The 12,820-nt window shown below is 34.7% G+C and overlaps 2 protein-coding genes across 2 annotated transcripts; both read left to right on the top strand.

Moving 5' to 3' along the window:
• Window positions 1-814: 814 nt before the first annotated feature.
• Window positions 815-6,369, top strand: LOC111790115 (CAAX prenyl protease 1 homolog). Its single transcript, XM_023670937.2, has 14 exons — window positions 815-956; window positions 1,594-1,741; window positions 1,842-1,926; window positions 2,018-2,113; window positions 2,739-2,804; window positions 2,983-3,081; window positions 3,278-3,391; window positions 3,485-3,595; window positions 3,895-3,957; window positions 4,126-4,218; window positions 4,753-4,866; window positions 5,393-5,464; window positions 5,564-5,629; window positions 5,922-6,369. Exons 1-14 carry the CDS (start codon window positions 926-928, stop codon window positions 6,036-6,038), a joined length of 1,275 nt encoding a protein of 424 aa, XP_023526705.1. The 5' UTR covers window positions 815-925; the 3' UTR covers window positions 6,039-6,369.
• Window positions 6,370-9,001: 2,632 nt separating this feature from the next.
• Window positions 9,002-12,427, top strand: LOC111790114 (putative serine/threonine-protein kinase At1g01540). The gene is made up of 8 exons (XM_087122214.1): window positions 9,002-9,782; window positions 10,086-10,190; window positions 10,275-10,397; window positions 10,500-10,670; window positions 10,746-10,875; window positions 10,987-11,196; window positions 11,286-11,396; window positions 11,936-12,427. Exons 1-8 carry the CDS (start codon window positions 9,208-9,210, stop codon window positions 12,074-12,076), a joined length of 1,566 nt encoding a protein of 521 aa, XP_086978340.1. The 5' UTR covers window positions 9,002-9,207; the 3' UTR covers window positions 12,077-12,427.
• The last annotated feature ends 393 nt before the right edge of the window (window positions 12,428-12,820 follow it).

Genomic DNA, 12,820 nt, shown 5'->3' with positions numbered 1-12,820 from the left:
TCTATTTTGCTTGTGAACTTTGAAAACTTTGATTCTTTGCTCGTGAACTTTGATTCTCTAACATCTTGTCGATCAACCCTTTATGATTTGTATTTTTTTTACCATTTCCCATGGTATCGATTGTTTCATGATTTTATTTTTCTATTTATTTATGAATTTGATTTTAGGAAAAAAAATAAACATTTGGTCCCAACGTTTGGGTTCGATAATATTTTGATCTATAAGTTTAAAAAATGGACATTTTAATCACGAGGTTTGAGTTTTGTGATGAAAACCGTGCTTCTATTCTCCATCATATTCATTTTCCATTTCATCTCTCTTGCTTCAAACATATGATATCGTTTTTTCAACACTCTCTTATTCAGAATGATAAAACTACCGAGAAACTTTAAGAATTAAACAATTTAACAAGATTGCACGGTAGTGTAAAAAAAGTAGTGAAAAATTAATTGAAAGAGTAAATTGGTATGTTTATTCAAATTTGAATTATAAATCAATAAACTTGGTAAGATAAAGGTTAAAATTGATATAATATCTGGGTAAAAAGGATTAATTCCTCCCAAAAAAATTGTTTTTACCAAATATTTTATCACGGCGAATTTACGTACTATTTAAGAGAGAGTATCGCAGAAGTATCTAAATGACGTGACTGATTTGACGGTAAAATAAAAGTTACCGCGAATTTTGAGAATGCATCGTAACGCGGCAAAAATTTCCCATAATCAAATGGACAGTCGGAGCAGTGACAAATTCAAGCTGCCCCGGTATCCGGAATCGGAAAGATCCAACCCGACCCGACCCGACCGACCGAGACACTTCTGATATAAATATCTTCCAAAGGCAATCTACCTGGGCTCAGCAAAAGCAACTCACCGTCGTCCCTCGTTCTCTGCATAGCTCCAGTGATTGATTCCTTTCTTTAGCCATGGCATTTCCGTACATGGAAGCGGTTGTTGGTACTCACTCTTCACCTACTTCTTGTTTCTGTCAATGTTTATGCATGTAATCTTTCCGTATTCGTGTTTGGATGCTTGATGTTTGGTTTTTGATTTGGTGTTTTCGCTACTTCTTGTTCGTTTTCGTAACCTCCATGATCACGAAGCCTGTTGGATCCGCTGAGCTTTACTGCGTATTTGTATGTTTTAACTTTTCGATTCTTTCGAGATTCTCGGAAGTTTCATGTTTCTGTTAGGGTTTTACGTTCGTGTTATTGATATTAAGATTTTGGGCGTTTTAATTTTTGCGAGTGGTATCTCGTAAGTATAATTAGTGGTCGGAAATGATTATGAATGCTTTTGAATGGTTGAATTGTAATATCGTCTCCTACAGTTCAGAAGACGGGACTGCGTCAAGTTGATTTCGAAATGAGTCTTATATAGCTTAGTTTTATTTCAATGAACGCACTTAGAGTCACGGTTTCTGTTAGTGTCAAGCTGAATCGTTGAAGAAAGAAATCATTCTATGGGTATATGTGTAGATCGGTTCTTGTAGTTTTACTTCGCAATTAGTTGTCAGAATAGAGGTGTTCAATTTATTGATTAGAGATAAAGATTGCAATAATTGCTTTTCTGATGGATGTATTTTTATCCTCAGGTTTCATGATATTAATGTATATTTTCGAAACTTACTTGGATCTTCGGCAACATGCTGCTCTGAAACTGCCAACTCTTCCAAAAACTCTGGAAGGAGTTATAAGCAAAGAGAAATTTGAAAAATCCCGGGCCTACAGTCTTGATAAAAGGTTTGTCTTGCTTGAAAGTATTTGTTAAAGGTTCCCCTGAACTTGAACTTGTATTTATTTTGGTGTTTAAGTCTTATAACACGTGCCTCTTGACTTTCAGCCACTTCCATTTTGTTCATGAGTTCGTAACTATAGTGATGGATTCTTCAATACTGTTTTTTGGAGTACTGCCATGGTTTTGGAAGGTGAGTAATTATAGTTAAATAAGTATTCATTCATTCATGTTTATTCATTACTTCCGTTGAAAATTTCATATTGCTCACTATTGCCATGCAGAAATCTGGAGAGTTTGTGGTGTTGGTTGGCCTCAATGCTGAAAATGAAATTCTCCACACACTTTCGTTTTTAGCTGGGGTCATGATTTGGTCACAGGTATGCTCATAAATTACAATTTAATTTCCATGTTCTAGAAATAGAGAAGTTATTTAGCTTTGATCTGCTTTGCTTTTTGAAGACCACAATCCATATACTTTGATCCCCATGTATTGCATAGAGCAGCATACTTCGTTGCCATACAGTACAAAGCTGCATGCTGTCGTCTGACTCATTGATTTCACGTTATAAACATTTTCTGCGACCGGCGTTTTCGAGGCCCCAGAAATAGGAGAAACAACTAATTTATGTTTTTTAATTGACTAGAGAATTAGAAACTTGTTTCTTACATTTAAATTGGAGATCAAACTCCATATGCATTATCCTATTGAATTATAATTGACGAATCGGAGAAATTCTGTTAACTTGAAATCGAAAGAAAGAAATGGTGTCACAATGACAGGGATGAACGCTACAAAGTGTTAGAAATAGCCAAATTTCGTTTTTCATTATCTCCTTATTTTGGAAATATTCCCTACTGTATGTTGTATGGTTTTGCATTTTTTTCACTAATGTCTTGATTGCTTGGTTTTGAAGTTCTAAATATTTTCATTTATAGAGCGAACTTGGTATTTATGATTTGAAGTTGGTTTTACATTGATCATTTGTTCGAACTGGTTTGCAGGTCACAGATCTACCATTTTCTCTCTACTCGACTTTTGTGATTGAATCCCGCCATGGTTTCAACAAAGTATGTATTTTTTCCGAACGTGATAAATCTCACTACAATGGGAGATGTCCAATTTTCTTTTGCATCAAACAACTATTTTTCCCGTGGCATTCCACTATAGGCACTTGGAAGTTTCCAACGCTATCCAGTCTACTTCCTTACTATTTTCCTAATGCCATTTTTATTATCTCTTCTACAGCAAACAATATGGTTATTCTTTAGGGACATGATTAAAGGGATTTTGTTGTCCATCTTACTTGGCCCACCAATTGTATCTGCAATCATTATAATAGTACAGGTAAACTTATGTTAGTAGCTTTAGTCTACGCTGTCTGCATAATCATACAGAAGCATGTCATCATAATGTTTATTCTTCCTGGAGTTCTTTTCTTCCTTCTATTCACTCTATCTACCCTTTGTTTTTGCAATAATATTCTTTATATACTCCCTTTTGTAGTACGCAAGAACTAATTATATCTTTTGATTTTATACAGAAAGGAGGCCCTTACCTTGCCATCTATCTTTGGGGGTTTATGTTCACATTATCTCTTGTGATGATGACCCTCTATCCCATTCTTATAGCTCCTCTTTTCAATAAGTTTACCCCTGTGAGTATTCTAATTTTGTAATTTGATCAAAGATTTAGTGACTGGATACCATTTTTTCATTCAGTCATCCCACTTTAATGCTCTGTGAAATAGCTTCCTTCAGGTGATCTCAGGGAGAAGATTGAGAAACTTGCTTCCTCCCTCAAGTTCCCACTGAAGAAGTTGTTTGTTGTTGATGGATCCACGAGGTCAAGTCATAGCAATGTAAAACTCTTGACTACCAAATTCAATCTTGCCTTCTTTACATTCTTGATTTTTGGTCGTTTATTTACTTGTGTTTTGATATCTTATCTATATCGGTTTCTTCTTTTTGCCTGCTTTATCAATTAGCAATTGACAGTATTATTCAGGAAGTGATTTGGAATTTTTATATCTATGTCTAATGTTATTAGTTTTAGTCCTTTTGGATGATTACAGAACACACACCAACTTGGTTTCTAATGAATAATTCCTCTAGTGGGGGTTTTTGTGATGATCTCATCAAATTACTGCTGTCTATGCAGGCTTACATGTATGGTTTCTTCAAGAACAAGAGAATTGTCCTCTATGATACGTTGATTCAACAGGTAAGTTGAAATTTTGTGGAAATCTTTTGTAATATTAAAGCTTTTGCTTGCGGAACTTACTTTTGGACAGAACCTTGTACAGTATATTTTAGTACTTCATTACTTTATATTTTCTTCAAATGTCTTGCTCATAGTAACTTTTTACTTTCTTTCCATTCTGTTTATTAGTGCAAAAATGATGAGGAAATTGTTGCTGTTATAGCACACGAATTGGGGCATTGGAAGCTAAATCATACGATGTACTCATTCATTGCTTTACAGGTATGCTGAGATTAGTTCTATTCACAATCGAACTAAAGTTCGTAGCATTATGCATCCTATAATTTTTTTCTTGAACACTCCGTAAAACATCAGTAAATCTTGCCCAAATTTTTTAGGAAGATAAATTGAAAATTATATGACTTAAATAGTTATATAGAAAAAAAATTTATTTATTTACTAAAACTGGAAGTTAGCCGGACTGTCAAATAATTGAGGGACATTCTAAACTACGGCACCTCAAGCTGCTCTCTCCTTGTGCTTGTTCCGAAGAATAAGTAAGGTGCTGGTTATATCATGGACATGTTATCATTTGTTAATGGATAAGTAATTGCAGACTGCTGATTCCATTTCACTAATGGTATCTTGAAATTTTTTATTAAAGAAAAAGTGCTTGACATTTTCTCTTAATGTTTTATTAAAAAAAGAAATATATCTAAGTTCATAAGCTGGTATCATTCAGATTTACTAAGAACAAGATAAGGCTTATGCCTTTCAAGTTTGAGAAGGCTTATTTTTTGAACTGTTTGTGAGCAGATTCTTACACTTTTGCAATTTGGGGGATATACCTTGGTGAGGAATTCCAGTGATTTGTTTCGAAGTTTTGGGTTTGATACTCAGCCAGTGCTTATTGGACTCATCATATTTCAGGTAGTGATAAAATAGAATATTGAATTATTAATCAAAAGTTGACATGCTAAGTTGCGCCTACTAATTGACTAGTTCTTTTCTACTATGTTCATGTGTAGCTACTATTTTTTTTTTTTTTCTTCGACTAGGTTTTGGCTTTGTAACCATGCATCTTATTAATACTTCTTGTCATCCTGAATTCCAAATGCAATTGGTTTCGTTCTCTGTTTTTGAATATGATATTATAATTTTTCCCGTACAATTATATACACAAGCTGCATGCTTTGTGTTAATTTCCAGTTCCTGACTGCACTATTTCCACTATCAACTGCTTCATTTCACTTTCAATCTGAAGTTTACAGTTAAATATTTCATTCTCGTGGAATTCTTATGACCCTATGCCAATTAATCATTTCACTCCAGTGGCCTGTAGAACACATCAAAATGCTGTATAAAACCCAAAAATATCATAAGGAGGAAAAATAAGATGAAATTTATTTCGAACAGAATTTAATCATGTACACTTACGTTGCCTTTGGATGTGCAGCACACTGTAATACCTCTCCAGCATCTAGTAAGCTTTGGTCTCAACCTTGTCAGCCGATCTTTTGAGTTCCAGGTATGTCCAAAACTTGTGCCGTTACAGTTTTCTGTTATCCTCTATCTGTAAGAGTGTTTTGATCTTCAAAAATATATTTTCTTCTTTGACCAAATGCAGGCTGATGCCTTTGCAAAGAACCTTGGTTATTCTGCAGCTCTTCGTGCTGGTCTTGTCAAACTACAGGTTATTATTTATCTACAGTTTCCATCATGTGGTCTGAACTTCCTTCACTATCTTTTGGTTACGATCATTCCTCTCTTTCCGCGTCAATCATGCCATTTTAGCAGATACCCATAATTTCTTTGTTACAGATAACTAGGGAAATTCATTTACTCATATGATATATTGTCTGCTTCACATTTGATTTGAGCATTTGAATTTTATTTTTGGCACATTTGCATTTTAATTACACGCTATACAAGGACCTTGGTGATAAAGTAATTTGCATGGTAGACTAATAAAAGTTGCATTTCAGGAGGAGAATTTGTCTGCCATGAATACAGATCCTTGGTACTCTGCGTATCACTATTCTCATCCTCCACTTGTTGAACGGTTGGCTGCGCTTGACGAAGCGGATAAGAAGGAAGAATGATACCCAACCTCGCTCTGTTATATCATACTTAGCAGGTGAATTGACGTTCCACTACACTACCTGATTAGACTTTGTTTGGTGGGGAGAAAGAGATACTAGAGAAGAATCCCCCAAAGGAAGGGGGGACGCATGTTTGTTTTAGTTTTACACCAAAACGGAAAAAAAAAAAGTTTCTTTTTCTTTTTCTTTGCTTGTCATATATGTCTCTGTATTAACTCGATCAGACTCTTCTTTGCATAATCTCGTGGGGTAGAATTCTATTGTATTTCTTTTTAAGGAAAGTGTAGTTCTGCTGACATTACTGAGTTCAATTCAATGAATTTTGTTGCAATTGTTGGTTGTTTTCTGTCTCCTAAATCCTACTTTCAAATAGGAAGTGCAATAGTTCGAATAGTTCGAGTCCTGTTGGCTTGTAGGCTTGTTCAACCAGTTAAGGCATTATAAATTTGACTGTGAGGCATTACAATGCCTTAGCCTTCAGTGATTAGAATGGATGACCAAGAGGAATGGGAATGCATTAATTTATACTTCTTGCTAAGCTTCAGAGTACAAACTAATATTGTTTATAAATGCAGGTTGGTACTTTTGCAAAAGTTCATTTATGCAGGTCATGATCCAACAATTACGTGGCTAATTATTCGAACTTTTCTTGTCAGGATGAGTTGATTTTTTTTCTTTTTCTTTTTCTTTTTGAGTAATTTTGATATAAAGCCTCTGGTATGAACGATTACTATAAAGGCACCCACCGTATCATGATTTATAGACTAGACTTCTTTTAGCTTGATATAAGGTCCAAAGTGTCCTAGTCTAGAGACTAAATTGTTATTTGTATGAAAATTCTAATGTGTTTTTTAAACCTTGTGATTCTTTTGAGACTTTTAATCATTTCTTTCGAGGAATGGAGTCCTTTCTTCTATGCAGATTTCTTGGACTAGACTTGGAGCTCTCTTGTTTCTTCTACGAGGTATTTTGCACCTATACTTTCTAATGAAGTTCATTTGAGTTTTCTATAAGAATAGGTCCCGAGTTTCTTTGGTACCATAGTGATTGCCAAACATTCTATTTCTTTGAAGGTCGTTTTAGCCTCATTTTAGAAATATAATATGAGTTTCTTTAGCACTGAAATGTGTATGAGTTTCTTTAGCACTGAAATGTGTGGTGCTCAACATTGATTCGAGGTATTTCTTTTCACTATTAGTATTCAACTAACCATGTCTCATTTTATCTGCTTAATAGTAAGAATAGTAAGAATACCCAAGCAAAAAAGCTAATACTTTTTCACCTTTTCTATAAAATACAGATAGTTCGGAATATTTAACCTTCAAATATTATTGGGTTGGTAGAAATCGGTGGGTTTAAGTGGCATGAACTAAGAGCTTATAGGCATTGGTTGATGGCTTTCACGTGGACAATCCATATAGTTAACCTTTATGCATGTGCATAAGAACGATTAAAATAGACCAATAATATATACCCATTGGAATTATAACCCAATAATAAAATGCTAAGATTATAATATTGAAATTTAGGATAATGAAGCTTTCATCAATACCCACAATTGGCTGTCACAAAAACAAAATCAAAAACCAAACAGCAAATCCTTATGAAATTCCAGCCAATTGAGAGACTGCCTGTCCACTTGAGAATTTCCTTTTCGCTATTATTTTATGAAGTTTGCCATTCTTTTGTCTTTAACTCATTTAGATTCTCTTAATGATTCCACTAATCCCTTTTCTTTGACAGAAAAGCAAGCAAATGGGATCCATCAATCTTTTAAAAGGATCATCTGTGGTTTAAATAAGGTATCACTCTTTAATTAATTTTTTTTATCTTATTAGTAATTTTTAAATTTAAATGACTAATATCATAATCAAGTAGATAAGACACCTATTACTATCTAAAAGATTAATTATTTGATTTGTTATTAATATGTTTTATTGATTCATTAAATTATTAAATTTTTTTATTTAATAACTCAAAATTTTCTATTTCAAGCGAGGAGGATAGGGAATAAATATAAATGAACAAAAAGAAAGGGAAAAACTCTCATTTTTGTACCTTTACTACTTTACCTTTTATCTTGAGTTGACAATATTTTTTTTCCTTATGTATTAATGGAGGTTAGAAACATGAAATTAAATAAAGGTTTAATTATCAAGAGTAATGAACTTATTATTACAATTTGTTTCAAATGAATCTAATATATTGATTTAATTATTAAGATTCCTAGGTCTTTGTAAAGAATGCTTTAAGGCATTGAAAATTATAGGGAAATTTGTCACATGGCTCCTTGTTTGATCATATTGTTGTTTTTTGTTTTAGACGTGACACATAATCATTTTTTCTATATTATTTTACTTCTAAAACAATTTTTAATTTTAAAAAGTAAAAAAAAAAAAAAAAAAAACTTTGTTTTCAAATCTTTTGTTTTTTACTAAATTTGCAAAACGATTTTAAATTTTTTAAAAATTAAACAAAGAAAACAAATTCTTCTAAAAAGTTTTAAATTTGTATTTAATAGCTACTAAATCTTACTTTTAATTTTGTATTGATACTAGTTTATTTTGTGTTATTTTTTTTAATTAAAAAGCTCTTAATACATAGAAGATATATTTCACACTAAATTTCAAAATCTATTAACATTTTCTTAAAATGTTAATAAATAAAATATTTGTTAAAAATAAATCTAGTTGACCACTTTTTAAAAAAAAAATTAAAAATTGCGATTTATTATAAAATGTTTAATATAAAAAAAAGGACTAATTTTTTAAAAAACTTCATTATTTTTGGGTTGGACAGGTGAGAAAAGTCGGAGGATGTAAAGCCAGTGGACCCCAGTCTCATCCATTGTGAAAAAAGAAAACATACGAATCCCTTTTATCATTTAAAAAAGAAGGAAAAGAAATATATCTTTTTATAAAATTTTAAATAATATTATATATAAAAAAAAATCCCTTTTATCTTACTCCATTTGCTCGTAAGCTTTAATTAAGGCTTCCATTTTTCTTTTTATGCTCACTTCCTCTTCTTCAATTCCATTTTCCCTCTTAGCTAATTCGCCGGAATCCTCCATTGTTCAGATTTCCCGATGAGGTCGATGCCCTTAAACCCTCTGATTTGCTTTCTTTAGTTTCTTTTCAATCCCTTTCAATCGATTCAGTAAGAAGAAATGTCAATTTATGATGCTGCATTTGTGAATACGGAGCTCGCTAAACCGACCTCGATTTTCGGCCTTCGTCTTTGGGTTGTAATCGGAATTTTAGTCGGAGCCCTAATAGTTCTCGCACTGTTTCTTCTTTCACTCTGCCTCACTTCTCGCAAGCGGAACCGCCATAAGAACCAAATCCGTTTCCCCAAGTCCACAACCGACCATTCTCCTCCCGCCGTTTCGAAGGAGATCCAGGAAATCGTCCACCACGCCGTGCCGGATCATCACCACCATGTGCAGACGGAAATTCATGTCGAGATTGGAAAATTGGAGCATCGGGTTGTTTTCTCTGATAGACCCTCTAGTGGTGAGAGTAGAGGCGCTGTGAGTGAAAATGCTTCTTTTGGATCTGTTACTGTTGGTCCTGAGGTTTCACACCTGGGTTGGGGCAGATGGTATACTCTGAGAGAGCTCGAGGCCGCCACTAATTGCTTGTGTGAAGAGAATGTGATTGGAGAAGGTGGATATGGAATCGTGTATTTAGGCATTTTAGGAGATGGTACCAGAATTGCTATCAAGAACCTCTTGAATAACAGGTGATCGTATGGACTAGTTCTATAATGTTTTATCCTTGCTTTTGTACTTTGACTTAATTTTCTTCTGCAACCTGAGGGCTCCGTTTGGTTTAGTTGGGAGTGGTTCTGTTTGATTTCAAGAAATCTAAGTCAATTATGTGTTGGAACTTAGAATGTGCTATAGAAATTCTGATGTAGTTGTTTCTTTTCTCTGGGGGGAGGGAAAGTTTCAAACTGCTACAACCTTTTGTATTTCTGATTTGGCATGTTCTTCTTGGTTTGAAGATTATATGGATGCTGAAGTTTAATCTATTTGTTTATTAGGGGTCAAGCTGAGAGGGAATTCAAAGTGGAAGTGGAGGCAATTGGACGTGTAAGACACAAGAATCTTGTCAGATTGCTGGGATATTGCGTTGAGGGTGCATATAGGTACTGTTGATTTTCTTTAAATTTGAGAGTTTTTGGTGCAAATAAACGTTTATTCTTAACTTTTTTTTTTTCCCTTTTTTTCAGAATGCTTGTTTACGAGTACATCAACAATGGCAATCTAGACCAATGGCTTCATGGCGATGTTGGGGATATTAGCCCTTTGACGTGGGAGATTCGTGTTAACATCATAGTTGGAACAGCAAAGGGGTATGTAATTGGGTTATTGCGGATTAGCTATCGATTCTTGTTGCAGCATGCAATACCACTAATGCAGTTCTCTCTCTCTGTTTTGTTTTTTCTATTGTATAGATTAGCATATCTTCACGAGGGTCTTGAACCAAAGGTTGTCCATCGTGATGTAAAATCAAGCAACATACTTCTTGATCGTCAGTGGAATGCTAAAGTATCTGATTTTGGGCTGGCCAAGCTTCTTTGTTCTGAAAGAAGCTATGTGACAACTCGTGTAATGGGCACATTTGGGTTAGTTCATATCTTATGCTCGATTGTTATTTTCTACGGTTCATAAGATGGTAAGTCATTCGGTGATTTCTATAGCTATGTTGCACCTGAGTACGCCTGCACTGGGATGTTGAATGAAAAGAGTGATGTTTATAGCTTTGGAATTCTAGTTATGGAGATAATTTCAGGGCGGATCCCTGTTGATTATAGTAGACCTCAAGGAGAGGTAAGTTTTTCTTTGCATCTAATGCTCAATTATGAATAGTTAATGCATTAGTGTTATCTCCGTTCTTTTCTTTTCTGCTACTTATGCAGTTGAAGTTAATTGCAACTACAGGTAAATTTGGTGGATTGGTTGAAAGCAATGGTTGGAGACAGAAAATCTGAGGAAGTGGTTGACCCCAAGTTGCCAGATAAGCCTCCTTCCAAAGCTCTCAAACGGGTATTGTTGGTTGCTCTTCGCTGTGTCGATCCTGATGCTACGAAGAGGCCGAAAATGGGACATGTCATCCACATGCTCGAGGCAGATAATTTGCTGTCTCATGATGTATGAAGCTGCATCTATAAGCTTTATTTGATGTTTTGGTTTGCTCTTAACAATTCTCCCAACTCAATCTGTCTTTAACTAATTTGTAGGAACATCGGGTCGGTAAGAATTCTTCTCGTTCAATTCAAGGCCATCAACATGAGAACCTGGTCATTCCAAGACAAGTTAACAACCCGAAATACGAAGGTGCATCTTCTAATGTAAGTGAAGGTGACAATGGAAACTTCAACATGAAGTAGGTGGAGATAATAACGTATCACACTGGCATGATTTACACGACTGACACTGCAAGTTTCTCTGATGTTGGGAGCTAAATCAACGAGTATAGGGTTTGCTTTATAGAATTTGTTTATGCGCTTCAGCTGCATCACATCTCCAGATAGGTTGCTTTTCTAAACTTAAATAAGTCCCATTCTTACAGAAGAAGCTATAACAATCGAAGCACTTCCTCTCTGGTTCGATGTGCACCGTTTGCTTAGGCTCCTTAAGTCCTAGTCGCTTTCTGACTTGATATTGACCAAACAAAGCCATTGTCTATTATTACCTTTTAGGGTAGGGCACCTAGTTTCTATTTGGTAAAGATAGCTCTTGTGTCATTGTACATCTAAAATTACACCCTTTTATTATGGAGAACGTTGGTCCTGTCAGTTGTTTGGTCAAGCACCTAACCAGCTTTGTTGGTGGAATTGGTTGAAACTTCCAGTGAGATCGTGTAGCCTATAAATTTATGCTTGTGAAGTGTGGTCCCTGTGACCAGCAAGTTTGGTGGAGACATCTCCAACTGCATCTTCGCCTTCATGTGCTCTTTTGCTCTGTTCTGACTGGACCAGCGAGACCAAGATGTGGACTAGAACGGAGGCATTCGACATCGAAAACATGATGGGGTTTTGTCCGATCTTCACGTTAGGCTGCCCAAAGTTTCCTCCTAAGCTGGCTGTGGATGCTTCTGAAGGGATCAGATCAATCCTTTGGTTTATCTTCCACCATACATTGTCTTTTCAAGCACTCTCTGTCAAACTGAATGTCTTTGGGAAGCTCCTCAGAACCCCTTATCCAAAGCTTGCTTTTGGAGAGTAAGTTTCAAAGTGCTTCTATTACTTTATGAAGTTGGGCCATTTATGTAACATAATTTTTGTTCTTTTTCTTTTTTGAAAATTTGCATCTTTGTATTTATTAATTTATTTTTACACTTGTTGTCACAGTAAGATTTATAAAGAACTCCATTTGCAGAGTTGGGGCCAAAGTGTGCTGGATCAAACTTGAGCAAATTTGCTTGTGTTCCCAATACAGAATAGCTTTGCCATTTGTTGAGGTTTTTTAGTAAATTATTTTTACTTGGAAGCCTAACTATGGGCTGTTGAACATATATGGTTAAATAAATAATTGTGTTCGGTGGGGATTTGAATCTCGCGGATGTAATTTCTTAATCAGTTAGGCTATACTTAAACAATTTAATTAGAATGGAGCGAAGTCCGCTCTTCATTTTGGGTTAGATTCAAAATTCAAATAAAACTGTTTCATTCCTTGTCGGAAACACCTTCAATGGTATGGGCTATGCCTAATACTAGAACGAACTTCAAAAATTCTAAATTCTTTTATATATTAGGTAATCAATATGGATTAT

The sequence above is a fragment of the Cucurbita pepo genome, chromosome 3 (genome assembly GCF_057944985.1).
Source record: "Cucurbita pepo subsp. pepo isolate OVF chromosome 3, ASM5794498v1, whole genome shotgun sequence".
Taxonomy (NCBI): Eukaryota; Viridiplantae; Streptophyta; class Magnoliopsida; order Cucurbitales; family Cucurbitaceae; genus Cucurbita; species Cucurbita pepo.
The sequence above is the reverse complement of the archived record's forward strand: the minus strand, read 5'-3'. Positions and strand labels throughout refer to the sequence as shown.